Consider the following 27,085-nt stretch of genomic DNA (forward strand, 5'->3'; position numbering starts at 1 on the left):
CATGATTTACATGAGAGCTGCGGTGTCCTACGGGCACTATTCAAAGTTCTTTGACGTGAACCTTATACTGGGATGAAGACAAGCTCACTTAGAATATGACTAATTTGATTGCTGTTGGTGTATATACTCCTAAATTCAATTTTCCACACAGAATTAGTTAGCTTCAGTAATTCTATGCACAGAGCAATAGCTAAATAGCTGCTTAGAGAAATAAAACCCTGTCCTCAAGTTCCAGTCGGCTCAGGATCAAATTCCACGAGTGTCAGCCAAATGATGACAACTTCTTCTCGTGACTCGTCAAGTCATCAAATCTGGAAATGTGCAGCCAAGTCAAGCTATTTGTCTTTTGGCAACCAGGGACGGGGTGTCCCCACGATGTTCCCAAGGGATAAGAAAAAAAAGAGAAATCCTACAAGAATTCCCTATATAATTAATTACAAATACTTCCTCTAGTTATTTTGCTGTTGCAGCCGTTTTCAAAATTGTAACATTAAAACTGGTATAGTAGTAGTCAGGGAAAATTATGTAAGTTTTAAGGCCTGGCTCTTTCTTCCTCTAATCGCCTAAGGGAAAGGATACAAGGACTACAAATTCAAAAACCGTAACCTTAAAATATTGGAGTGTTTCTTTAAGAATAAAAGAATAGAGGACAAATATTGCTTAATCCAAATCAGAAACACTGTTCAACAACCAGTTTCTAACTCTGTAATGTTGTACTCTATGTGGTAGCGGTCTTAGCATTTGTACTAAAAGTAAAAGCTGGCCTGTATTACACATATAAGAAAATGAAACTTACCAGCAATCCCATATTTGAAAACTGTTTGGCAAGAGGATTCATCCATGAATCATTGTTTCCTCCTTTCAGTGAGCACTACAGAAAGGAAATATGCAACCTCAGAACCAAATTATTTTATCTCACTTCATATCTGAGTTGCATTTAAGTACTGACTGAAAATTCAGAACCAACAGTTTACCTTTTTGAGCCCAAATTTCCCTCTTTAACTATGGTTATTTTGATATTTTATCCGTTAGTCTGAAAGATCAATAAGCTGTAGTTCTACCTGTGTTTTCATTCTTATTTTTTTCATCACAATGAATTAGAAGTAACTGGGAAAATATATGGTCAGCTGCCCCCCCCCCAAGATTTTACTTAATTATTTGAGAGAGAGAGTGCACAAGCAGGGGGAATGGCAGAGGGAGAGGGAGACTCCACACTGAGCAGGGAGCCTGATGTGGGGCTCGATCCCAGGACCCCGGGATCATGACCTGAGCCGAAGGCAGATGCTTAACCAACTGAGCCACCCAGGCGCCCAGGTCAGCTGGTGTTTTTACCTTACAAAGAGAAGAAGGTCAATATCGGATCTTCTAAAATACAATGTTTGCATGCTAGTACTTTCCCTTTTACTATCTCCTTGTAACCCGGTTTGTATTAGAAGAAAAGAATGAGTTCGATGCTAGTGCCTGTTATTTGGAAAATAAATATATTATAATAGGCTATTTAAACTGGTCATTAGTCTGTGGACTAATGGGGACTCATCCAAGTACCCTTCATCTGCCTGTTTCACAGAATAAACGACAGGGGTCCCCAGTGGGAAAGAGTCCTAGCAGAAGACATCACTGATCATACTGCAAAGTAAGGCTGACGCTGAGTTTTTGTTTCTTCTTTTTTTTTTTAAGATTTTATTTATTTATTTGAGATAAAGCGAGGATGAGCATGAGCACAAGCAGGGGGGAGGGGCAGAGGAAGAAGCAGCAGACTCCCCACTGAGCAGGGACCTGATGTGGGGCTCAATCCCAGGACCCTGAGATCATGACCTGAAGCAAAGGCAGGTGCCTAGTCAACTGAGCCACCCAGGCGCCCCTGAGTTTTTGTTTCTTAAGGGACTTAGTTTCTTTCCTAAACAGGACACCCAACATCAGCTCCCCTTGTATGTCTACAGAGAAGGCAGGTGGAACTGTGATGAGGACTTGGTGGGGGCAGCGAGTGATGGGGCTTTGTGCACTTGTACATTCTACAAATAAAAACTCTGTTTTGATGACATTTGTTACGTTGATTTTTTTTATTCTTGAAAGTGAGTAAGTTCACTTAAGTTCAGTTATAGGTTTTAAGGTCAAGAAAGCCCTCCCTGGAGGGAGGAGAGAATTGGTAGTTTTTGTTTAACGTAAACAGTTTCAGTTTTGCAGATGAGAGTTTTGTGGCGAGATGTGGTGACGGCTGCACAACAGTGTGAATGCACTCAACGCTACTGAACTGTCTGTGCACTTAAAAATGGTTAAAATGGTAAATCTTACGTTATCTGTCTTTGGTCACAATCAGTAAAAAAAGGCCCGTGGATACAAAAGGTCAGAATTGTCAGTCATGGGGCAGAAACACTGAATTCCCACTGAGCTGGATCAACTGCGTCTCAGGGCCGCCTGAGTGGGCCAGCACCTTTCCCTCACTCGCTTCCGGTCAGTCAGCAGTCTCCCTCGATTGCCTTTTCATTCTGTCTCATTGGGAATTTGTAAATGACAAAAACAAAGCCACAACAAGCCAGACAACGTGAGAGTACAAAGATGCTGAGAAGTTTGCTGAACAATTCCTTTGTGACTAGGGTGAGGAAACAGAAGTCCTTAGAAGGGAAACTGTAACTGGCTGCTTAAACAGGATGCCTCCAATAGGAACTACTTGTGTTCTTAGGCTCCTGAGTTACCGTATTCAGAACAAAATTAATATCCTACAGCAAAGGGGATGAAGGCACAGCCCCCTTAGCCAACTGAAGACCTTCCAGGAGGGTACTTGGTATTTGAAACCAGGACAATATTCACTGTGAAGTGTTTCACAGGGCAGCAAGGCTCCTACACTGAAATTAAATATATGATGCCCATTTCTTATTTCCATCAATTTATCTGCAGAAGGGAAAGAATGCCTCTGCTGAGAGAGTGGTTCAAGTTCAAAGATTTGTTCTAGGATGAAACCAAAGTCCTCATCAAGTTATGCAAATCAAAGTAGAAACTGAGTTGCTCTAAGACAAGGAAAGTGACAACTTTATTCTTTTTTTTTCTCATTAAGGAGGCTCCATGACCAGAATTGAGCCCAATGTGGGGCTTGAACTCACGACCCTGAGCTGAAATCAAGAGTCGGATGCTTAACCAACTGAACCACTCAGGTGCTCCGGAAACCAACAACTTTAGAACACAACCCAGTATGGGATATAGATAAACCATCTGGTTGCTACAGCAGGGTTTCGCACTGGCACTTCACTTTGTTGGAAGACTGGTTTTCAGTTTTGGAATTTCCCGAATCGGATAAAAACCAGTCATGTGTGTCACCACTGGAGAAGGTATCTTTCTTTGGTTTCTCTTCTATATATCATGGGGATTCACCCTAAGGACTTCCTTGGCTTTAGAATGCAAAAGCATAAAACATTTATAAAGTGTGCCTTGAAAGCTTCCAAAGAATTATTATCATATGGAAACTAAAAGTGAAAAAAATCTCCTGTCTTTGAAAATTCCACTACTCACAGTAACAGCTCTGTAGTTCAAGGTTTCAAGATCATGGGGAAGGAAGATGAGGAGTAAAGAGGAAGTAATTATTTGCTCTTAAGAAAATATTTTCCCCCTTACTTAGGACCTCAGGGACTCCTTCCATTAGAAAATTCTCAGTTCTGCCTTCTAAGAATGAAGAAAAAAGCTCGAACGAACATTTCTAAAGCGGGCTACCTTCATTTGCTTCTTTCCTCCTTGTCCCCAGCTTGCTGAGTTGTGGGAGGAAGCACTTCCCTGAGAGCCGGCGGTGTTCCAGACTCCTCCATCATCCTCCTCTTCCCAGCTGGGATGGCGAGTTCCCGTCACTGGACCATCACTCTCCCCCCAGCCGTCTTGCATAGATTTGGAATCTTTAAGAAAAGAATGGACCAACCGTATGCAATAGCTATATATGACAATAACCACAATGATCAGTCCTCATGAACGTAGCATTTTAGGGTATTTGTCATCTTATCTAATCCATGGTGAGGCAAACGTTCTAGCCCCTTCCACATTCGTCTTACCCAGACAAAGGGTAGGTATAACTATAGCTTTAACTGTAGACAATCCTGAAGAAGAGAAGACATTTTTAAACTGTGAAGGTTTTGTGATGGAAGAAGGGTGATTCTAAGGTTGGGAAAGACATGGAAAATTCCTGACAGTAATGCTGAGTATTTCCTTGTGCCAAGGGTCTGGTTAATGTCTTCCAACAGCCATTCTGGAACTATTTCAAGTTTACAGTGTGGTATTTCCCATGATGATACAACCAATTTTACAGTGAAAATCATGATGAAATCATGGTTTTTATAAAGCTATTTATATGAAGTGAAGGAGAGTCATAATTTTTAAGATGCAAATTATAGACATAAGAATGAATTTCTAGAATATAGCTAAGATTGTACTTCTTCATGTGGCACTACAAGAGTCATAAATATCATACAATAAAGTTGACAACAGAATTTATTATTCTCGTTCAAATTCTGAGCATTCGGTATGACCACATTTTTAAATCAAAAGATAATTCCTTAAGTCTGCAATATGGCAGAAAAGAGATGTTGGAATACTTTTTAAGAAAACGACAAACAAGTGAAAATGGGCACTTGAAATTGAATTTTGCAACTGAGGAACATCCAACAAGACATTCCATAGCATCAGTTTACAAAGTTGTGCAAATTACTGTGACTACACATTGCCAGCTGGATCAAGGATAGCTTAGACTCTCAACGATTATGAATAAGTGTGACGTGCTTTGTATAAAAAACTCAAACGAAGAAATCTTTGTTGGTTCAAGAAACCTTAAATGTTCCTATGTGGGTGGAAGTATGAGAGGAGAGACAAAGGGATGAGGAAGAAACAGAAGGATGAAGTCACTGAGCGGCAGAGACTGTGTTCCACAGTAAAAGCCAGGAAAGTCTTTTTAAATTATACTAACAAAGGGGCAGAAATGCAAAATAGAGATGGTGAGCAATATTTAAGTTACTGGCAAAAAAAAGTACCACGTCAACATTTCAATTCTGGCCAGATACGAAACCTAACTTAAAATAAAATCAACAAAATTAACTTATGACTTCTAGTTAACTGTAAACACGTTAACATATGCAAAGCTAAGTCACTGCCATTTGGTACTAATCATTTATTAAAGGTGCACGGTCCTGAATCTCATTGAAAGAACAGTTTAAACATCAGAACAGCCCTCACCAAAATGTCTGGCCCCCAAACTAACGGAGACTCCCTCACAAATAATGCTGTACACTTACTAGGTTTCATGGCATTTGGAGCATTGGAGGGTGCGTTCCCCCAGCCCGTGGTCGATGCTCCTGTGTCATCCATTTCGCCCCACCCAGGACTGCTTTCGTTTGGCTCACCCCAAGCTGAAGTACCATTATCTGGAGCAGGTGGTGTGCTTTTGCTCCAGACTGCAAAGAAAGAAAATGGGTCTCTAAGAATGATCTGTTAAAGGAAACATCCTCATATCCAGGGAGCGGGAGTGGGGGGTGGGAAGGTGGGAGAAACAGGCACTCCTGTGTTCTGTTGGCAGAAATACGAACGGGTTCCACCCTCATGGAGGCAACTGGCATCCCGTCACTTTAACTTCTGGCCCAGTAATTCCACTGCAGGAAATTATACCATAGATATACTTGTAAAGTACATAAAATTACATGTACAACAAGGCTCACTGTATCACTGTTGGAAACCATTTGGAAGTGACGTAAATATCTATCAAAACGGGACTGGTTAGGCCAACTGTGTCACCCATGAAATAAATGCTGTACACGAAGCAAATACAAGACAAAAGTGTAGGTGCTAACATGGAAAGTTTTAAAGTATGATGAAAAAAGCAAGGTGAAGACCAGTGTATATAGTACAGTCCCTTCTGTGTAAAATCTGTAAAGGATAGATAGATAGATTTTGCTATAGGTATGAACAAAATTTTTGAATGAGACACAAAACTCTAAGAGATTACCTGTGGGAAGAGACCCTAGGGGCTAAGATTCTTTTATTTATTATATTTTGCTTTTCTGTACAGTTTGAAGCTCTTTCCTATATGGATAATAATTTTTTTCACGTTAGCAGGTTTTATGATGGACAGGGAATTAATGAGCAATCTTTATTTCCTTCCTCAAGCTTTTCAATATTTGAGGGGAAAAAAAAGAACTAGTTAAAAGCAATCATTTTCTAAGTGGCCATAACTGCATTCATAACTACGCTTACTTAAGGAGTGGAAAACTAAATATTAATTCTACCTAAAAAACAAAAACAAAATCCCCACCTCAACAGTGCATCCCCTTAACCTGTTGAATTATATGCTTTATGGGAGCATTCAAGTTGACAATGCCAAAGATGGTATTACTAGCACAACTTTTAATTTACCAGGTATGGGGTTTCTATTCAAATAGAGGAAGAAGAAAGTTTAATTCTGGGCAACTGATTATCACACAAAAACAATTTCTTATATGAAATACTCCACTTCCAGAGGTGATCATTAAAAGTCATCTGGAAAGTGACTGAAAGCTTGCAGATCCCAGCTGTGCTAAGCATTCCGATGGCCCCTTCGAGAATAACATAAAATACTTCCCTTCGCTGGGAAAGGAGAAACACAAGAGGATATGTCCACGGGTAGAAACTGAATGGAAATCAGGTCTATTTCTGCTACTATTTTAATTCTTCGTTTTTAAATGTGGAGCATAGTTTGTTTAGCAAGATACATTTTTTGGATTCTGCAAGACCAATACAATTACAAAAAAAAAATAACAACAACTCTGGGAGACTAACATAGGGATGGCATCTTTTTCCTTTTGCCAAGAAAGAACATTAAAATGTACCACCAGCATCTGTTATCACTATCATTTTATAAAAAGAGAGCTGCTGTTAACAGTAGAGTAGGGTTAATGTAGAAAGATTTCCAGAACAAAGCCAAGCTGAATAAATGCAGCTTAATAAAAATGTCCTGGTTTAGATTTTTCTTTATCAAACCTGTAAGAAGCAGCCATTGCCTACCTGATGCTGATTTACTGGTCATCGGGGTAGGCAGGTTTGGTTCTCGAGGTGCTGGGCCCCCTTGGGAATTCTTATCCCACAGATTCACATTCTTGTAGTTGTAACTGTTAGGGTCTCCCCATGCCGAAGTGCCATCATCGATGTCCATTTTCCGACTAATTGACTGCGGGGATGGCTCTTCCCAACCACTGGGTTCCTCATCCTTGGGGGTTACTGGCTGTGGCCCGCTGCTCCAGTTGGAATTGGAAGGTCGTCCGTTGCCTGGAGGTGGTGGGGGTGGGCCTCCCCATGAACCAGAAGCCTCTGGTTGTGGTGGCGGTGGCTGCTGTGGCTGCTGCTGCTGTTGGTGCTGTTTATTCCAGGAATTGGGCTGTCTGCCAGTCTCAGTCCATGCTGGAGACCTTTTGCAATCTTCCCACCCGCCTTTGGAAGCTAGGCTTGCATTCCCACTGTTCCCCCAAGTTCCAATTTCATTCTGCCCTCCTTCACCCCACCCAGACACAGGTTTACTTGCAGAACTTTCCCAACTGCTGTTTTTCGCTTGATCAACTTCCTCTCCCCAACCATTCTTCCCAGAAGTCCATCCTTGATTGGGCTGGCGTCCCCCTCCCCACCCCTGATCCTTGCTGGAGTTCTCATTCCAAGAGGAAGATGTCTTTTCATCTGGTCGACCGCCTCCCCAGTTGGAAGAGTTGTTGTTCTTGTAGTCATTCCAGCCTCCTGTGTTCTTGGGGTCTTTCCACTCTGTAGAGGCTGAGAGCTCCCCCCATCCAGACTTCATTTGATTGCTTTGGCTGGGTGCGTCTCCCCAGCCCCCTGAGTTCTTGGTCTGTGTGGCAGCGCTCTCCCACCCCTCAGTTCCTTTGTCAGATTTCCCCTCAGGCCTTGGCACCTCTTCAATATCCCACACTGTGTCCTGCTTAATTTGAGTTTGGCCCCAGCCAGTGTTTGAGAGCACCCTGGGGTCCAAATCAGTTCGGCTCAAAAGAGTCTGTAAGACAGCCTGACAATCAGGATGTGTGGGCCGGTATGACCGACGGCCAGAATTATGACTGTCACTACTTCCTGCTTTGTGGTTGCTTCCAGTGCTTTGACCTCCAACTTCACTTCCTGTGGAGCTGGAAGATCTTCCCCAACAGGGAGCCTGGGCATTGCCTTGGTTTTCAGGGAGGGGGTGGCCCTTTTGATTGTCCCATGCTCCAGTGCTAGAATTTGGTTGGTTTGGACCACTCCATTCTCCAATTTTCAACTCATCAGACCCAGTCGGCTGTTTCCATTCTCCCTGAGAGACCCCAGATGTCATTTTGTTCCCTTCACCCCATTTGTTGTCATTAGAGTCCTGAGGGCCAAAGTTCCAGGACCCACCCGTAGACCTGTTATTGTTGTCCCAAGAGTCGTTTTTTGACCCAGATGATTTCTGAACAGAAGCTCCTTTCCAGGAGTCCTCTCTATCCTTTCCATTGTTCCCATTGTTTCCAGAATTGCTTTGTCCAGAGGCTGTGTCAGTTCCAGAAGGCCCCCTAGCTGCACCCCAAGATCCAACACTCCCAGTCTTTCGATCTCCAGTGCTTTGTGAAGGGGCATCAGTGCTCCTGGAGGCGTTCCCCAAGCCCATTCCAAAGGGCATTCCCTTATTCTCCATGGGGTTTGGTGAACTTAAGTTCAAGGAGTTAGTGTTTCCATTTTTTGGTCCATCAGTGTTATGAATTTGAGCCTGTTCTCTGCCAGAGACAACAAAATTAACACCCGCATTTTCCATCTTTGACTGCTGTTCCCTGGATGCCTGACCTACTGTGCTAACCTGTGCACTGGAATTACTAGTATCCGTTTCCAATGCCCCTTTCCTAGAATTTCCTTCTTGGACCAGCGCTGGCCAGGCAGATGGGTTGCTATTTGGGTTAAAGTTGCTGAAGCCAGAGCCAGGTCCAATTCTATCCTGACCACTCACATTCCTCCAATTTCCTAGTCCATTGTTGCTCTCTGTAGTAGAGTTGGAAGATTGAACAGCTTTAGTCTTAGGGTCAGATTTCCAGACCCCAAGATTACATTCGTTCCCAGAACTTGCAGACTGGCACTGGCTCCCTTTTCCTTTGTTACTAGTGGTGCTTCCTGGCAGAGTGCTCTTCTCAGAGCCAGGGTTCGAGGCACTGTTGTTATCGGTGGTGTTTTCGGAAGAAGACTCAGTGTCTTTGCTGGCAATACAAGGCCACTCTTCCGTGTCAGACCCGTCTACAATCACCTTGTCCCAGATGTGAATTGGGTTGGGGGAGGCGCCGTTGTTGGAGGAGGCTCCCGGGCCCCAAGTGGAATTTGCATAATTTGAAGCAGCAGCACCTCCAAGGGTTGACTCTGGGAAAGAGAATATCTTATCAATCACAGCTGTGCATGCATGCTCTATTAACACCCAAAGCTCAAACTGCCCCTAAGGGAGATCAACACATTTCCCCACAAACTAGCTTCTCTACCCAGTTGCTTGTCTTGGTTAACTGTGCCACCTGTGCTAGTCATCTCTTCTCTTTCATTCTGCGGGGTGGTGTATTGCTACTCCACAACATTTCTCAAAGCTGTCCGCTTGTCATTCCTATTGACAGAGAAGGGCCTCCTTATATCTTGAGATAATGCAGTAACACGCTGAACCTGCTTTCTATTTCCAATCTACTCTAAACACTCCCGGCTAGAGTAATTGTTCTGAAGCACACCTTCAATTAGATCATTGCTGTATGGGAAGCTTCCAACAGTTTCTTCGTGAACAAGAACAAAGCTAAACTCTTTGGCCTGGAGTTTGATCAAGATGCTTCACAACCTGGGACCAATGGACTTTTCTAGTCTTATCTTGTACTACTTTCTATGTAGATGCCTATATTCCACACTACTCGATAGTCCGCAACTTGTGCCTTCTCACCCTGGCACGATTCCACATTGGCAGCTACTGGCTTCCCCTCCTGGATTCATATACTGAAATTTATCCATCTTTCTGGACCTAGTTCAGGTGCCATTTCTTCTATGAGGGTATCTGGTGTTTTTTTTTTTGTTGTTCGTCACCTGAAAATCACCATTCCCTGTCTAGAGCCACTTTGCTCAGTGCTGTAGTACTGTGTTCACGTCTACCTTCCCCCGCATTAGCACAGAGACTCCCCCAAAGAGCTCCCCCTCTTAGGCAGAGGCCCTATCTTGCTAACGTTTGAATTCCTCATAGTGGCCAGTGCACTGCTGCTCAGTAAGCATCTGATGAATGATGAATGCCCACCTAGCTAGATGCTGGGGCAGACGAGCATGAATGAGTCAGTATGCCCAAGGAACTTAGTCTGATAAATTAGTCTGGCTCAGCACATATTTGGTGGAATTTATCATATTTGGTGGGGAGAAAAATGACATGTTTTTAACCCAGTAATTTCTTCTAAACTTATCTTAGCTATTTTAACCAAAGCTTTAAATCAATATAAGGTTGAAAAAATATTACATAGAGCCATATAAAAGTAGGAAAGCAGAGATCTCAAACTCTTAAGATTTAGGGGTCTCCTTAGTTTTAAGAATGTAAATGAGAGAGTACTCACGCTCACACATGTCTACATCCAGGCCTGGCTAGATTTGGCTGCAGAAACACCCGATGCAACCGCCCCTCACATACTTCCTTTTGCAACTGCTTATGAGGGGCCAGGAAGGAAGGGCCAATAGGCTTTTCCCTGCCTGCTTTGGGCCTGGCCTGACAGCCACCACAGAAAAGTCTGCATAAAGCCTGTGAAACTGTGAGGTTTCTTTCCATCTTTCTTCTGCACAGGAGACGGTGATAGAATTTTCTAAGGCAATTCTATGCTCAAACTCGGAACAAGAATAAAGCATGCTATAGTTAACAACAACCGATTCGTTGTTCTTGCCAAGGCTTGACGAGGTTCAAGCTCTGAATTTCAGTATAGCCTCAAAAAACATTTTAAGAGCTAAGCAGAAATTTATTAATAAGCTTTAAGGGGGGAGAAGATGATGTTTGGAGGTTCTTAGTTGTTAGCTGATTTAATATTCATCTATTAAAAACTCTCAAAACTTGTAGAGCCCTCCTGCTAAAGATCCCTTCTATCTACATCCAGTTTGGTTTTGTTTTTAAAGTAGTCCCTATACCCAATGTGGGGCTCAAACGTACGACCCCAAGATCAAGAGTTGACACTCTACTGACTGAGCCAACCAAGAGCCCCTACGTGCAGTTTTTAACAAAGCTCAAAATCCTCTTAAGGAACAATGATTTTAAAAATCTAATTAAAAACTACAGAATGATATTATTTGATATCTCCCCCCACAATAATCTAACAGATGATTCTCTCTAGACCCCCAGCATTCTGAGAACATACACACAGGCAAGTAAGATTCAGAACAAGCCGCTGCACTAGCCCCACCCCCAATCAAACCCGGAGCACACACTTGTGGTGACAGCTGGGACTACGGAGGCTCGGATTTATAATGTGCTTTTCTGAAAAGGAAAAAAAGGTCCCAAATGGTAATGACGAACAGCAGCCACATTAGCCTCTCATGCCAAGACCACACACTGGACGCTAAAACCCAGTTTCAGAAGAGAAGTGCTGGTACGTATTTCATCCTGGGATCCTCTCCTGTCTTTTGAGTAACCCCAAGACTCTATCTAATTCAGGGTTTTGTGGACTCTATACCAGGCAATACAGAAGTGCTCGCTCTCCTTAAAGCTGCCATGGAATCCATTCCCAACACTGATCCCTCACCTGGTGCAGTCCCACTGTCACTCTGCAGCGGCGTTCCTGTCACTTGTGCGTTGTTTGAGTTTGCTCCAGGTGCTGTGGAGGGAGGAGGCCCTGCCCCACCCCCGAGGAGCATGCAGGACGGTGGAGGGGGCTGCCCACGTTTTAGTAACACTTTGTGGTCCTGCTGGCAACGGAATCGCGGCGGCACCTCCCGAGGCATGTAGCGGGCGGCGCTTGGCGGTTGTCCGTTCGGCACTGCCACCCTTTTGGCATTGTTGCCACCATTGACTGGTGGCGATGGAGAGCTGCCAATTGGGCTGGCGGCCGTTGGTTGGCTTAAACTTGGTTTCGTCACTTCGGGCACTGAAAGAGAGATATTGGGAAACAGTCTTTGAAATCAAATACATTTTTCTAAAGATTGTTTTTAAGAAGGTTTACATGAGACCAATTCCAATAAGACAACTCTTCTTCCATCGTACTGTGGATGGACATGGTCTTTCTAAATTTCCCTGCATCTTCGGTTTACTGGAGGTACAGAAGAGGTGGGGAGTGATGGGAAGAGGACCCAAAGACAGCAAAACCACAGAATTCCATTCCATTAATTAAGGGGGAGGGGGAAGCACTCACCATCCGCTCCCCAGCAAGTCTGAGGATACATATGGGCCCCAGGGAAAGCCCTTGGTAAAGGTTCAAGGCTCTCAACTGGAATGCCCTTGCCCTTTATCCACCTTTTTAAAGACCTACCTCAGAGAAACTTTTCTTGAAGTCCCTGGACTAGGTAGGCAAAGCACTTTCATTTGTGCTCTTGGAACACACTGTCCATCTTTCTTTACCATGAACTTACCATATTATATTGAAATGCTCATTTACAAGCTCCTTGCCCTCACCAGGCCAAGAGTCCCTCGAGGCTAAGGACTCACCTTTCATCTTTTTTTCTTAGGGCCCGGCACAGAGTGGACCCCCACAGGAAATCTCAGCCCTGGAGAATCACAAAATCAACTGGGTTTTGGTATCTATAGCTACCTGAACTCAAACACTTGCTTCGTACTCTATGTAAATAATTGGAAACGTTATAAATTCTTTTGCTCGTGTCAAAAAAATGTTTAACGGTACCTTGTGTATCTATTTCAACTCTTTATTTAAAATAAAAATTTCAGGGGTGCCTGGTGGCTCAGTCGGTTAAGCGTCCGACTCTTGATTTCAGCTCAGGTCATGATCTCAGGGTGGTGAGATCAAGCCTCGCATCAGGCTCTGCACTGGGCATGGTGCCTAAGATTACTTTCTCTTTCTCCCTCTCTAAAAAAGAAAAAAAAAGTAAAATAAAATAGAATTTTCAAATAAAATAAAATAAAAATTCCAAAATGTAGGTATTTTTCCTACTTATTTTTAAGAATTTACTGTTTCGGGGCGCCTGGGTGGCACAGTGGTTAAGCGTCTGCCTTCGGCTCAGGGCGTGATCCCGGCGTTATGGGATCGAGCCCCACATCAGGCTCCTCTGCTATGAGCCTGCTTCTTCCTCTCCCACTCCCCCTGCTTGTGTTCCCTCTCTCACTGGCTCTATCTCTGTCAAATAAATAAATAAATAAATCTTAAAAAAAACAAAAAGAATGTACTGTTTCACCTTACTTTTAAAAATGGCAAATAGGAAGTCTAGAATGTGCAGGATGACCATGAAGATATACTCTGCAGGACCTTTTGGTTATCCCCTCAACCCTACAGAGAATGTTCTTCTGTACCTCCTTTGCTTCATCCTACCAAAAGACTGCCACCCTTTCCAAGAAAATCTACCTGGCAGATAGCGGCTGGCAATGTTACAGAAACAACCATTGAGCCTGATAATTCGGATGATTCTGAGGCCCAAATCCCTGACATCCAGAGGAATGTTTGGGCCAACTCTGGTGGCAGTACTGCTCGGACTGCTGAAATGATGCTGGGCCAGCATATTGCTCGTTGAACTGGCTCCTTTATGGAGAGAGAGGCATCATCAGAAATCAGGGGGCCCCGTCTATTCCCACTGGACATTGGTGAGCAATGTTGAGTAACAAGAACAAAGAGCAGGAGCCTGAAGTCACTTTAAGGCAACCCCTGGTCTAATCTAAGCCAATCATGAGGCAGTCCTGGGCCTCCCAGTAAGAAGGGAGGTCAGAGGATCCACAACCTATGAGCAGATTAAACCTATTTCTTGAGAAAGTAAGTTGGTCACTGCCTGATATTATCAATATAGTAGGCTCTGCATGACCTATAACAGCCGATAGATAAAAATAACTGACAAATGAAGATGAATTATTCTAGTGATACATTTTCTATCTGTGCCCACAAGATTCCCATAGAAGATGGCATCCGTTCCCAATCCCCTTTCCTCTTATTATGAGGATAAAAGCTGGCAAGGGCTGGGAGGAGTCTTCCCAACTGGTTTTTAGGATGGAAGGAGCTATGCTTCTGAGAGGCTGCCCTTCTATAAAAGGGCTAGAATCTTCACTCTAAGTTAACTATGTCTGTTACATGCCTTGACTCATTTCCCTAAAATGAGATAAGACACAGTAAGAGCAGCCTACAGCACTGAGGTCTGAACATCAGTTTGACTAACTTTACAATATTCACAGCACAACCAAAGAAACTTGGTGGGTACCCTATATTGTTCAAGATTCCTTACAAAAGTGCCTCAGGCATTTTCCCACCACATCCGAGATAGAGGGGATCATAAACAATAAAGTCATTTGAAATCGGACCACCTTTCAACCACTTTCCTTCCAGTATGGTGCTCTGTTCTGAGAGTCGTTCAAAACTCTGGGACGCAGAAAAAGACTGAGGTGCATGTTTGGAGAGACTATGTGTCAAAACTGGAATGAAATCTTATTTGATTTTTTCCTCACACCTTTCTGTGATTTCAAGAATTTTAAGCATTTAAAGGCAAATCAGAACTCTAGACACTGGGCGCCTGGGTGGCTCAGCTGGTTGAGCACACGCCTTCAGCTTGGGTCATGATCCCAGGGTCCTGGTATTGAGTTCCACATTGTGCTCCTTGCTCCACAGGGAGCCTGCTTCTCCCTCCCCCTCTGCCTCTCCCCACTGCTGTGCGCTCGCTCGCTCTCTCAAATAAATAAATAAAATCTTAAAAAAAAAAAAAAAAAAAAAAAAAAGAACTCTAGACACTAACTGGAGAGCAATGTGGCTGTTAGGCAGGATGCCTGATCCAACCTGCTTTCCGAAGTCCAAACTTGAGACATCCCAGAGTCAGTGTGTGCCTCACAGCATGCTCCAGGACGTCAGGTGCTAACAGAGGAGACGGAAATTAAGATACAGTAGGAATTACTTTTCAGACCCTTTCATTTCTCTTCTGTACCTTAATGATTTGTAGGTTTTAGGGCAAATCTTTCTAAAAATGAGCTGCTCAAAATGCGGGCATACTTTATTTTCCACAGAAAAGGTCTGTGGCTTAAACATGACCTCTGCATCAAAGGAAAATAAAGACATTGTGAAAAATGCTGGGTATCCTATTTTCTAATTTCTTTTCATTGGCTTCCAGGAACTGAATCTTTTTCCTTTCCCTATCACCGTTATTCTCATCTTATAGTCTGAAATTCTGAATTGCCTCTATTTCTGAAAAACTTCAATAAAATGCTACTTTTGCAGATGAAAGTATTTTTTAAAAGATTTTATTTATTTGTGTGTGTGTGTGAGAGAGAGAGAGAGAAAGAGAGAGGGCAAGCACGCATGAGTTGGAGGTGGGAGGGGCAGAGGGAGAGAGAAAAGCAGGCTCCCCGCTGAGCAGGGAACCTGACTCTGGGCTCCATCCCAGGACCCTGAGATCACGACCTGAGCTGAAGGCAAATACTTAATGGACTGAGCCACCCAGGCGCCCCTCAGATGAAAGTATTCTTTAAGAAAATCCTAAACAGGCAGGACCAATACAAACTACTATTTTCTCTAAATACCTTGATAGCACAAACATAAAAAAGCTTCTAGAAATGTTTTTAAGTAATTAAAATACAACAAAAAAGACATTTTCAACTGAAAAATCTCTTGGCGAGTAATCATCAGTTACAATGCAATAATACCAAGAACTCTCAAAGACTGGGGACACAAAGACAGTGGTCACCATGCACTGAAGAACTCTCAGTACCCTCTAAGCACTGTCTCCATTTCTTTACCTTCTACTCATTCCTCAAACTCAGTGCGCCCTGGCTTCTGCCCTGAACATCTATCTCCCTGGAAATCCCTCTCCTCACCCAACTAGTGATCTTCACTGCCAGTCTAACGGACACCCGCTGGACCTTTTCTTTGACTTTCCTGCAACTTTTAACACTACTGGCCATTTCTTCCCTCTGTTTTTGTGAGAGCTTCTGAGACCCACACCAGCCAGCTCTTCAGCTCTTCCTTTCTCTCTTCCTTTATGGGTTCTCATACTCTTGGTCAGGGGTCAGCAAACTTTTTCTGTAATGGGACAGACAGTGAATATTTTAGGCTTTGCTGGCCATACAGTCTTCGTTGTGATGACTCAACTGTTCATGTGTAGGTAAAAGCAGCTACAGACAATGTGTAAATGAATGAGTGGGGCTATGTTCCATACAACTTCACTTACTGCACTAAAATGTAAATTCCATATCACTTTCAACGTCAGAAAATATTTTTCTTTTATATTTTTTCTAACCATTGAAAAAATGTAAACAAACATTCCTAGCTCATGGGAAGTATAAAAACAGGAGGGGAGTCAGATTTGCCCAGAGGGTCATAGCTGGCAACCCACTAATCAGAGCTGTAAGATGGCAGTTGAATTTGGTCATAAGTTGTGTCTTTTTTTATTTTTATTAAATTTATTTATTTATTTGAGAGAGCGAGCGCGCATGAGCAGGGGGAGTGGCAGGCAGAGAGAGAAGCAGATTCCCCACTGAGCAGGGAGCCCGATGTGGGACTCGATCCCAGGACCCTGGGATCACAACCTGAGCAGATGCTTAACCGACTGAGTCACCCAGGTGCCCACGAGTTGTGTCTTCTTAAAAAACCTGAACATGAAGGTGGGACCTACACGCTTCCCACATTTAAGTTACTTGAGTACAAGTTCCCCCATTCTCAGACTTCAACATTTATGCATGCTTCTCACATCACTACCTCCAACTCAGATCTCTTCCACCCTTCTTCCCTTTAACCCTCCAACTTGTTCCTCAGCTCCCCATTATCTCTTAGCTCAAGGAACAGAGTCATCACCCAACCAGCCTGAGCTTTCCTCAGTAGGAAACCTGGAAGGTGTCTTAGACTTCGCTCTTTTCCTGTGCATCATTATCCGATCGTCATTATATTCCAATGAACCAAAGCATCTCTCCGATAGCCTTCCTTCCTCCACCACACTGTTCCTAACCAGGTTCAAGTCCTCATTACTTCCCACCTGGACTATTCTATGCCCATCTATCTGAACCATACTATATCTCACATTCATTCACTCTCTAGAGGCAGTCAGTTCCATCTCTGAATAAATGGCTCCCACCAGTGTTAGAATACACAGGTGTTTCTACAAGGTGTGACACATACTGAAAACAGTTTAGTTTGTAAATTACTTATTTGGGGGGAAAAATGCACCTCAAATATTAATAAATTAGAGTAGACTCAGGTTATCCCAACCATCAACATGCATTTACTAAATATGCTTTCTGGGGTAGACTCAGAAGGCAGCATTGTGGCCAGTGTACCACAGTGGTCCATCACCCCAGGTATGCTGATGGGAAGGTGCTGTCCTTTAGCTGTGTCCCAGGTTGGGTAAAGGTCATGAATTGCTGCTGTGAATGATAGTATATAAAGATTTCAACTTCTATTGAGCTGGAAGCTTTTCCCTGTTGCTTTGACTCTCACCATCAGTACTTTTGCTATCAGAATAAGTTTCACTGAACAAAACACCTAACAGACATTTGCCAAGGGACTGCTAAGTGTCAGGCACCAGAACCCTTCAAATCTTTGAAGACTGTTACCTGAGCTTCCCCAGGTGGTAAGCCTTCCACTGGGGGTTAAGCAGCATCTCCACATGTTTAACCCCTCCAAAGGCGATGCAGGCTCAAATTCATTGACCAATTTGGCCAAAACGCCACAGGCTCCACAGAAGTTGATCTCTGTCTCTTTACAAAGTGTGGTGCCTACTGCAGGAACTGCAAATCCCTTCCCAGATACTGTATTTCTACTAATGGTGCTTAAGGTCATGTCAGTCATTTTTTCCCCAGGATTTTATTTATTTATTTGAGAGAGAAAGCACGTGCACAAGTGGGGCTGGGGCAGAAGAAGAGGGAGAGAGAGAATCTCAAGCAGACTCTGCCCTAAGCATGGAGCCCTACATGGGGCTAGATCCTATGACCCTAAGATCATGACCTGAGCCAAACCAAGAGACAGAGGCCACCCAGATGCCCCAGGTCATGTTAGTTTTTATAAATCAGTCATTTCATACTGATAACTACACCATTAAGCCAACCATGACCCTAACATCTTTTTAATAAGGCAAAATTGCTATGTCCAAATTCCTCCATTGCAGTTTATCTTTTTAGCCCTAATCATTTTTTTTTAAAGTAGGCTCCAGGCCCAGTGTGGAGCCCAGTGCAGGGCTTGAAGTCACAACCCTGAGATCCAGACCCGAGCTGAGATCAAGAGTCAGACGCTTAACCAACTGAGCCACCCAGGTGCCCCTTTTTAGTCCTAACACCTTATCCTTCATCCCTGTTATATATGGTCTATTACATCAATCCCACAGACTCTTCCGATTCTAAGTCCAATATCCAACAAAGGGGGACATCAGCTTCTACCTTAAGTGCTTTGTATTGTCTACCTACTGGACAGCAGGCCCCACCTCTAGGCCATGTCTTCACAGAATCTCCACTTGAAATCTTATCCTATTCTCCAGAATTCTCTCTTTTTTTAAATAATGGAAGATAAAGACAGAACACATAATGAATCTATTTTTTTTTTCTGAAATATGGACAAATCTTACTTCAGTCCTCTGTACAACCAGAGACCTGGCACCAACAGTCTTTTTTCTTATAGGGCCTACTGGGAAAAGAGGGGCAGATTCAGAGTTACGGGGAGACTAAGGAAGGCACCATCTTTGGGAACAGGAACAGGACCCAGAAACATCAGCTGAGAGAAGAAAAGAATGGGATTTAGAGTGCCCAGACAGGCTCCTGGGAACAAAGATAAAAATGTGGCTGTAAAGTAGGGCAAAAACCCAGAAAGATCAGGCCCAGTGCTAGGCCCTGTCTTCATAGAACCTCCACTTGAAATCCTGTTGTACTCTCTCCAGAATTCTCATTTTCCCCCCTCTCTCTACTTATGGTCTAACATACTCCAGAGATAATTTTTATTTTTACTTCTATTTTCTCCCTGGTTCTACTAAGTAACTTCCTTAGGAGACCTGAAACAGGCTTTCAGCTCACTTTAGGATTATTTTACTTTAATTTTTGATGGGGGGTGGGATGGGACGAGTATGGAACTGTGAGGCTGTATTCCATTTCATGGTAGGTGAGAAAAAAATCCTAATTGGAAAGAAAATTCAGTAGTAAGTAGAAAACTAAGTTTGATTTTTAAGATTTTGGCAGAGGGAAGAGGAATGTGTTTCTGAGAACAGACCTTAGCACACACACACAAAAAATCTAAGAAAGAATGTCTTAATGGATTTTCAATTTTCCAATAGGAACACCACTTACCATACAGAGCAGCTTGTTTCCATAGCTCAGTTGGTACTTGGCTTCATGAGCATTAGAGCTGTGGCCAGGCCCAGGAACCTAACCACCATGTTTCAACAACCACAGAGCCTGGATTTTCCAGGAAAATGCCAATTTTCTCATCTGTTGTCCCGATAAATCATCAGAAAGTCCTATAAATATAAATACTATGTGCCTAAATCCTTTCCTAGATAGTATGTTGGTTTAGAAAATATGGACACTGTACTACTATCAACAACTCTATTTTTATGGTAAGTATAACTTCTATTTCAAACATATAATTATAAAGATACTTCCAAATAAAGCCCACTTCTGGGTTGGTACTGGCTGAAAGTACAAGGGGAGAATACTATTCTAACTAATTAAGATAATTATAACTTATAATGGTTCTTATCAGTTTATTTTATAAATCACTACAAGGTCCCAGACTACATCCTCCCTTGAAATGCATTTTGATTAGAAATATATTACAGTAATGTCTAGTCATCTGAGAATTTGTTTTCCAGAACTACGTTCCCTTAAAAACTAGCACTGTCTTTATTAGTTTTCCATCACTGTATGACATGCTTTGGCCTGGTGGTCCAAAGAGGGCCTCCCATCACATCTTGGCCTATCCATTCATTCACTGGGACCTTCCTCCAAGTTATCACAGTCCTATGCGATTCCTTTCATCTGGGGCAGTGGTTCTCAACCTGGGACATGTACTGGGATCACCTATAGGGCTTCTCAAAATACATCTGCTAGGGCTGTGGCCTGAGACCATGAAGGTTTGGGAGGAGGTCCATGCTTGTGTATTTCGACAAGTCTATGCAAATGATTTTAATACATACCCTAGCTGAGAACCACATATTTAAGTGGGCAAGGATAGGACTTAGAACACTGGTCTCAAGGAATGAAGTCTACCATTCTAAAAGGGAACCGACCAAAAGTGTGGCCATCACTAGACTGCATAATAAAAATCGCTCAAGATTATGCACAAGACTGCATAATCAAAATTAACAGATGAGAGATCTGAAAGTACATAGACCATAAGGTTGGGGATGACCTGAAGGACATCTGCTTCTGTTTATAACACATCACTATTTTGTACAGAGTTAAAATGTATTATTTTTTGAAAAAGCAGATTCCAGGCTCTAGCCCAGAGGACCACGTGACCATCCTAGACATAACACTCCCTTTCAGACACAATGCATGTCATGGATCAAGATGGTCAACAATCCTCTGCAGTTCCCATCTATAAATTAGGGGCTAGAGTTTTGTTTTTGTTACTGTTGAAAAAGATTCAGTTAAAATCATGACCCATATACTTTCAAAACAAGATATCACTTTTTCTAATCTCTTTTGCCTCCTAAAAATTTTAAGGCCATCTAGAAACACTACTACAAGTACTTTTAATTTGTCATTACTGCTCTTCAGTGGCTGCAAACAACCAACTTAATTACCTCGCACCCACTCTCACTAATCAAGTGGATTGGAGGCTGAGTCAGTAAGGGTATAAAATCTAAGCACAGAAGGTTCCAACGACTGAAAAAAGAAAAAAAAAATCTTACCTTTGGTTTTTTGTTCCGTGACCTGAAAAACAATGAACAGACATAAATGAATGAGTTTGCTTTCTAGTTCGGTATTTTAAGAGTACTGTAATTCTAATGACTTAAGTAACTTAAGCTATCAGACATGCAGACATAGTTCAGACCCAGAAAAAAAGCTTGAGAGCTCAGACATCCTTCTGTAAAGACAATGGCCATATGTCCAGTTATAACTTACATGGCCACTATTATGGACACTAAAAATTAAAACAAAAAGCATCCCATTACTATTAAATGATGAAACACCTGTACCGAGAATGCTGTTTGTCATTTTGACGCTATGACTAGAGAAAAGCAAATGGGTGGAGCCTAGAAACTAAATCAGCCATAGACACAAAAAGATCACCCTATGATATGGACTCACACACTCGATCTCAATCTAGAAAGCAAAAAGTCCAGGGGCCCATCATCAGAGGTATCAGAGGCCATGGCAGAAAGGCAGGATTTAAAACCAAGCCATGCCACTTCCTGCTGTGGGATCTTAATTTTCTGTTTATCTGTTGCATGGAGATTAGTAATAATAGTATCTCGGTAAAAAGCATTGTTACAAGGATTAAATCGGATATCCTCTGCCAATGCTCAATAAATGTTTGTTATTTTTAATCAAGTTCATGTAAAACAGTATGAAATACAGCAATGACTGAAACGTGTAAATTCTGGACAAATAAAGATAACTTTGTTGAAAGTACTTCTTTATATAGTAACTAATACATCTATGGAAGTGATTAACCTAAAAGGTTGGACAGGCTGAATGTAATAATGGGTTTTTAGAGAGTTTGGAAACGATGATTAGGAGCTACATGGAAAACTGCTTCTGCTATGAAGAGAGGAAAACAAAGGAGGGCACCTAATTATACATGCCCTCTAATATTAAAAAACCACAAAATGCCATGCATAAGAAAAACATCCAAAAGGAAATATGCCAGAATTCTAATAGGCTTATATTATTATTATTATTATTATTATTATTATTATTGAGATCATGCATGATTTTGACTCCCTTTTCCCAAATGTTTATCTTCTAAAGCATTTTTAATGGTTCTCTGACTTTATAATAGAAATGAAGATGTCTGGTTATTTGTGGCTGATAATCATACCAAGCTACCACTGTGGGTGCTCATGAAAACATGCTCACCTTTGGGGTGTATGTCCTATAGTTAACCAACCCGCTTCACAGTGGACTCCAGCACACTAATGCCAGAGACCGCATCTGAATTAAATGCCCTAGTTGTATGACCTCCCGGAGTGTTCCTTACTTTCTTACATTAAAAGACAAGCTAATTCTACTCTATTGAATTCGTACTAGACAGCACTTGAAAATTGCGTTTCCCTGTACTAACTGTTACAGAGCTCAAGTCTTCTGTGCAATTTTTCTAAAACTCCATTTCACCAAGAATGAACTGACCTGTATACATACCAATTCCTTAAAGCAATTTAAATTTATAACATTATAAATATTTCTTAGAATGCCATTTTGAAGATCAGTTATACAGGAAGTCAATGCCTTCCCCTGCTGTAAGCAACAAACCCAAATAATGTCACATGTGTCTTACAACGTGAGTTCTGTTAAAAGAGCTGTCCTCCAGACGGTGAAAAGCTGGATGATCAAAGCATGTGTTCTGCCAACACTAAACAATGATCCTTCAGCAGCAACAGTTAAACGAATGTGAACGGAATCCTTCCTTGACACCTTTCTCATGAATGGAAATCTAACAGTTTACTCAGTGATGGCTCTAGAAAGAGCAAACTGCTCATGAGAAAAGCTCAAGTTTAATGTCTGTGTGGAAATCATTTAGCTTTAAGTAAAAGCACATTCTTCAAGAAAATTACATTGCCAGCACTTATTCTTAACCAATGATCTATTAAACCATTTCTGAGTGACTCTTATGTACCGGGCACTGCCCTAACCTCCCGGAAATACAAATATGAGTAAAACCTTGAGAAACTTAACAGTCAGTCTAAAGGGAAGACAGACACGAAGAGATGATTGTAAACAACAGGGTAAGCAGCGAGAAGGATGTGGAAACACCGTAAACAGTGCTAAATGAATGAATGAATGACCACATAATAGAACCTCTGGCACATTCTCTACAATTCTTTGCATCATGGCACATTTTATGCCACCTCGCTGAGGCGCTGTCTCTACAATAAGGTTGGAAGCCACTAAGACAATCACATGGTAAGCTTTGTGTTCTTCCTTAAAACTGCTAAATCAGAATTCTGGAATTACACAACGGTTCGGTATGATACAACAATATCCAAGGCCATGTGCTGACCTGGATCCTGCGTCAGCCAATCTAGAAGATTTTTGAACAAAAATGACTGAATTTTATTGTTCATAATTAACCATTTGAAATTTTATTTATGGTGATTTTCTTCTTTGCCATAACTTCTGAACTGGTTCTTAATGCAGATGCGATTGTCCAGCTGTATAAACGACATTCTCTGCATAAATCCCAAATTCGCTCTTGAATAAACCCACACCACCCTGTATTTTAAATCATTTTTTTATTAGTGGGATCCACAATGAAAGTTTACAGATGCATATTTTATCAATCACTTCCAGATACTGATATTTTCCAGTTGAGAAACACTGTTACGTATGTGAAGAATGAAGACAGACCATCTATTGCCTAAAATAATCACTCGATTTGCTATCTTATTACCAGCCTTTGCTCAAGTTCACCAGTGTCCAGCCTATTAACCATTCATTCCCACAGACTGCAAATCCAATTTTTATACCAATTTAGTTGATGAAATGTGAATGCCCTAAAGGAAAGAAAGCCTTCATTGCAGTTTATTCTCTATCACTCCAGCTGGAAGGTCAGTATGCAGAGGGGCAATGCCCTGACACCCTCTCGCTGGTGGACCTGCTTATCACAACCTCAACATGTGGAATGCGACTGCGCCTCCAAAGGCAAGTATGAAAAAAACCTCTGGGTTGTTATCTGACATCTTTATTCAGACTCTTTACTGACATTTTAGACAATTCTAACGAGCTCAGATTAGAAGCAGGTTGATAGCATGAGGATGTGTGGTGAGCACACCACTATCAACAGAAACAGAAACACAATTAAGGCAGACAAACCTTAATGAGCACGCACAGCAGTCTATTATAATATAGTACCAACAATAACGAATATTCCTTTTAATTAAGTCATGAAGAAAAGATAAAACTGTACTTTATATGTTTAATGTGGCAGGGTCATATGCAATCCAATTCAGAAAATATTTCCAGTATCGTTTTTTTCTCCTGGCACTCATAAATGATCTATTTCAAAAATTCAGACTGACTCATGGGAATATACATTATATACAGTAATGCGGGGAAAATTTGTGGTGTTCCGTTATACCCTGCACTGGTTTGTGTCTGACTGCCTTGAGTCTGTTCTAAAGCTAGAGTTCCCTCTGAACCTTGTAACAGTTTCTACCTCTCTAAACTTAGCTTCAATAACCTGGCCCTATAGCAGGACCCTCAAACCTGCCTCACAGTGAGGTCCTGCTTCCCAAGTGCACTAGGCAGTAGCAACAAGAACTGGAGGCAAAACTCTTTACCTCCCCAAAAGGCACCAAAACACCCCTGCTGAACCAGAGCCCAAGTAGGCAATGCTGAAGAATGGCGAGGTGGGGGAAACAGTATCAGACCAGGGAAGGGGCAGAGGGGCACACACTGAAGGAGAGGGGGTGGGGCCCACTGGTCTCTGCTCAGACAGCGCTGAGGTCAAGCACATCAATTAAGACTTGTCAGTTAACAGAGGTGAGGCCTGTGTCTCTTTTGTTTTAGCATCTCTTCCTCCCCAAGCAAGTGCCTCAAAGCCATGCAATATTATCTCCCCCAAAGCTCTAAGCAGACTCTTACAAATGACAGTGCTGTAGAGGGACCAAAAGAAGAACACTGGGGTGAACTTAACAAGCCTTTAAAAGTTACTTTATAAGCCGACCTAAGAAAATGGAGATTAATTATGGTATGAATAAGGAAATTCAGTAAGAATTTAAGTGTTGGGGACTCCCTTGCCTTTCTCAATATTGTTTGCTGAGGTTCTCATTAAATCAGTTGCAACCTTCCTGAATATCTACTTTACGGAAACAAATGTAGGTCTTCAACTTTCTCCCACTTTCAGATCTTCAAACTTTCAAGTAAACTAAGTAAGCAGCATTATTGAGCTGTCAGGTATCCAACCCAAAGCAGTTACTTCTTCTAGATGCTTGGTGGATGTCAAGACAGACTTGAGTGATTAAACCCACCTTCTGAGTGGCTTCTTTTTTCTTTTTATCCTCTTTCTTCCTTTTCTTGTCTTCCATTAACTGTTCTTCCCTTTCTTGCTCCTTCTCTCTGTTAAAGTAATGTCACACCAAAAGGTTAACATCTATATTCAGTCTATTTGTGTAGCAAATGAAATGCTTGTAGATGGTGTGCAAACATTCCATCTCTGTGACTGAGCAGAACATGGTATTTTACTTAAACTAAGAGGATGCATAAAACTCACCACATTTAGTTATCCCCATATTTTGGTTTGTTACTCCTTCTACAAAATATGACAGTCTGGTTTCAAAGAAGCCCATTAAAGTGAGCTTTAAAATATCTTCCTAAAACACACACACACACATACACACACTCAGCAAAAACCCTGATTTGAATATATGACAACGTTTGGTCAGCTTCTGGGGATATTCCTGGAATCCGTGGGGCTATAGAACACTCAGTACCTGGTCTTAAAAGCACAAGTAGAAAGCACATAAAACATACAGGATTAATAATGTCGAAGAAAAAATTTTTGATAGGCAATATTCCTCACAAATAATACAGAATATATTAATTTAATTATGATACACAGATATTTATCACAATTTAGGTATATTTCCATGACATCTCCAGCACGGTTAACATAAAACTCTATGTTCTACATTTCATATTTTTTCTTCTACATTATTAATACTGTAGGTTTTACATGTTTTCTACTCGTGTTTTTAAGGCAGGTATCAAGAGTCCTATAAATCCACGTATTCCTTACTAAATGAGTTCCCAGTTGCATCTTCCTGTACACCTGAATTAACCAGGCTTTGCTCCCCTCAATGACAGCAAAAACGATACACAATACTAAACATTCTAGTTGAAGAAATGGCTGAATCCTAAGAAATTAAGATAATGTAATTGATGCCTCACATCTGAAAAGAACATAGTACTTATTCTATTATGTAACATATTCTAATATATATTCTAATATGATGTATATAGAAAGCTGCCAACTTTTACTCTCTGTATCAAATGGGAAGAATGCATTGCGAAACTACTGCTGTTGCTTCAAAGCTCAAGCAAGGCAGGAAACCCAGACGCCACGCCGCCTGAATGGCAGAGCTAGGAGACTTAGAGATCTAGTGCCCAGCTCCCCCAGAGTACTGAGCAGATTACTTGTGATTTTAGGTGATCCAACACATTAAACTCATGGCTTCACAGATACCATCTAGAAAAATGCGAAGTTAAAAGACAGACAAATTAAAGACAAACGTGAAGTAAATAAATCTTTGCTGACATGGCAAAAATCACAAAGACAGCTCCTGAAGGACTCAAGTCTGGGGAGTGGTAACCACTGAACCTGTACAAAGAACTGAGGATCAACACTGGAGCCGGCTCTCATGACTAGGTAAGTAATGCTTCATTTATAGACAATGGTCACTGATTTAAAAAAAAAAAAAAAAAAGGTGTTTTTTACCTACATGCCAAGCTTTCTGTGGTTCTGTCCCTATTCACAAATATTGGCCTTTCTCCTTCGGTGCTTCTGGCATAAATATACGAAAGCCTAAGGTGCACAATTCACACCCCAAAAGTAACTTCAATGAAAGCTTTACAAATACCATCAAGGAAGAGATTTTATTGTAATTCCCTTAGGCTGAACGCTGGAATTCTTTGGAGTCAGATTATGCGCACCTCAGTCCCAGTTTGAAGCTCTTGGTGAAAATCCACCTGCAGCTGTGCACGACTCTAAGATCATGGCTTCATGAAAACTGGCAGGATGGATGTTGACCATCCATCTGGCCAGAGAGCCTGTTGTATTTGGCTCCCAGAGCCTCTTGCTTCCTCTGGCTGCAAGTGGGAGAA

The 27,085-nt window shown here is 41.9% G+C and overlaps 1 protein-coding gene across 12 annotated transcripts in view; it reads right to left on the reverse strand.

The window, feature by feature from the left end:
• TNRC6B (trinucleotide repeat containing adaptor 6B) overlaps positions 1–27,085 on the reverse strand; it is a 241,523-nt gene that overhangs the window by 48,910 nt on the left and 165,528 nt on the right. For 8 of the 12 annotated variants that reach the window (XM_057316502.1, XM_057316506.1, XM_057316499.1 and 5 more), the window contains 7 exons: positions 25,234–25,321; positions 20,953–20,974; positions 11,730–12,071; positions 7,006–9,354; positions 5,265–5,423; positions 3,703–3,878; positions 797–871 (listed from right to left, as the gene is read on the reverse strand). In XM_057316502.1, the coding sequence (XP_057172485.1) occupies positions 797–871; positions 3,703–3,878; positions 5,265–5,423; positions 7,006–9,354; positions 11,730–12,071; positions 20,953–20,974; positions 25,234–25,321 (3,211 nt within the window). Of the gene's footprint in view, positions 1–796; positions 872–3,702; positions 3,879–5,264; positions 5,424–7,005; positions 9,355–11,729; positions 12,072–14,865; positions 14,982–20,952; positions 20,975–25,233; positions 25,322–27,085 lie in introns of those variants that run through there. The other 4 variants (XM_057316508.1, XM_057316505.1, XM_044392304.3 and 1 more) reach the window with 2 other exon arrangements.

This window comes from Ursus arctos, unplaced genomic scaffold (genome assembly GCF_023065955.2).
Source record: "Ursus arctos isolate Adak ecotype North America unplaced genomic scaffold, UrsArc2.0 scaffold_21, whole genome shotgun sequence".
NCBI lineage: Eukaryota > Metazoa > Chordata > Mammalia > Carnivora > Ursidae > Ursus > Ursus arctos.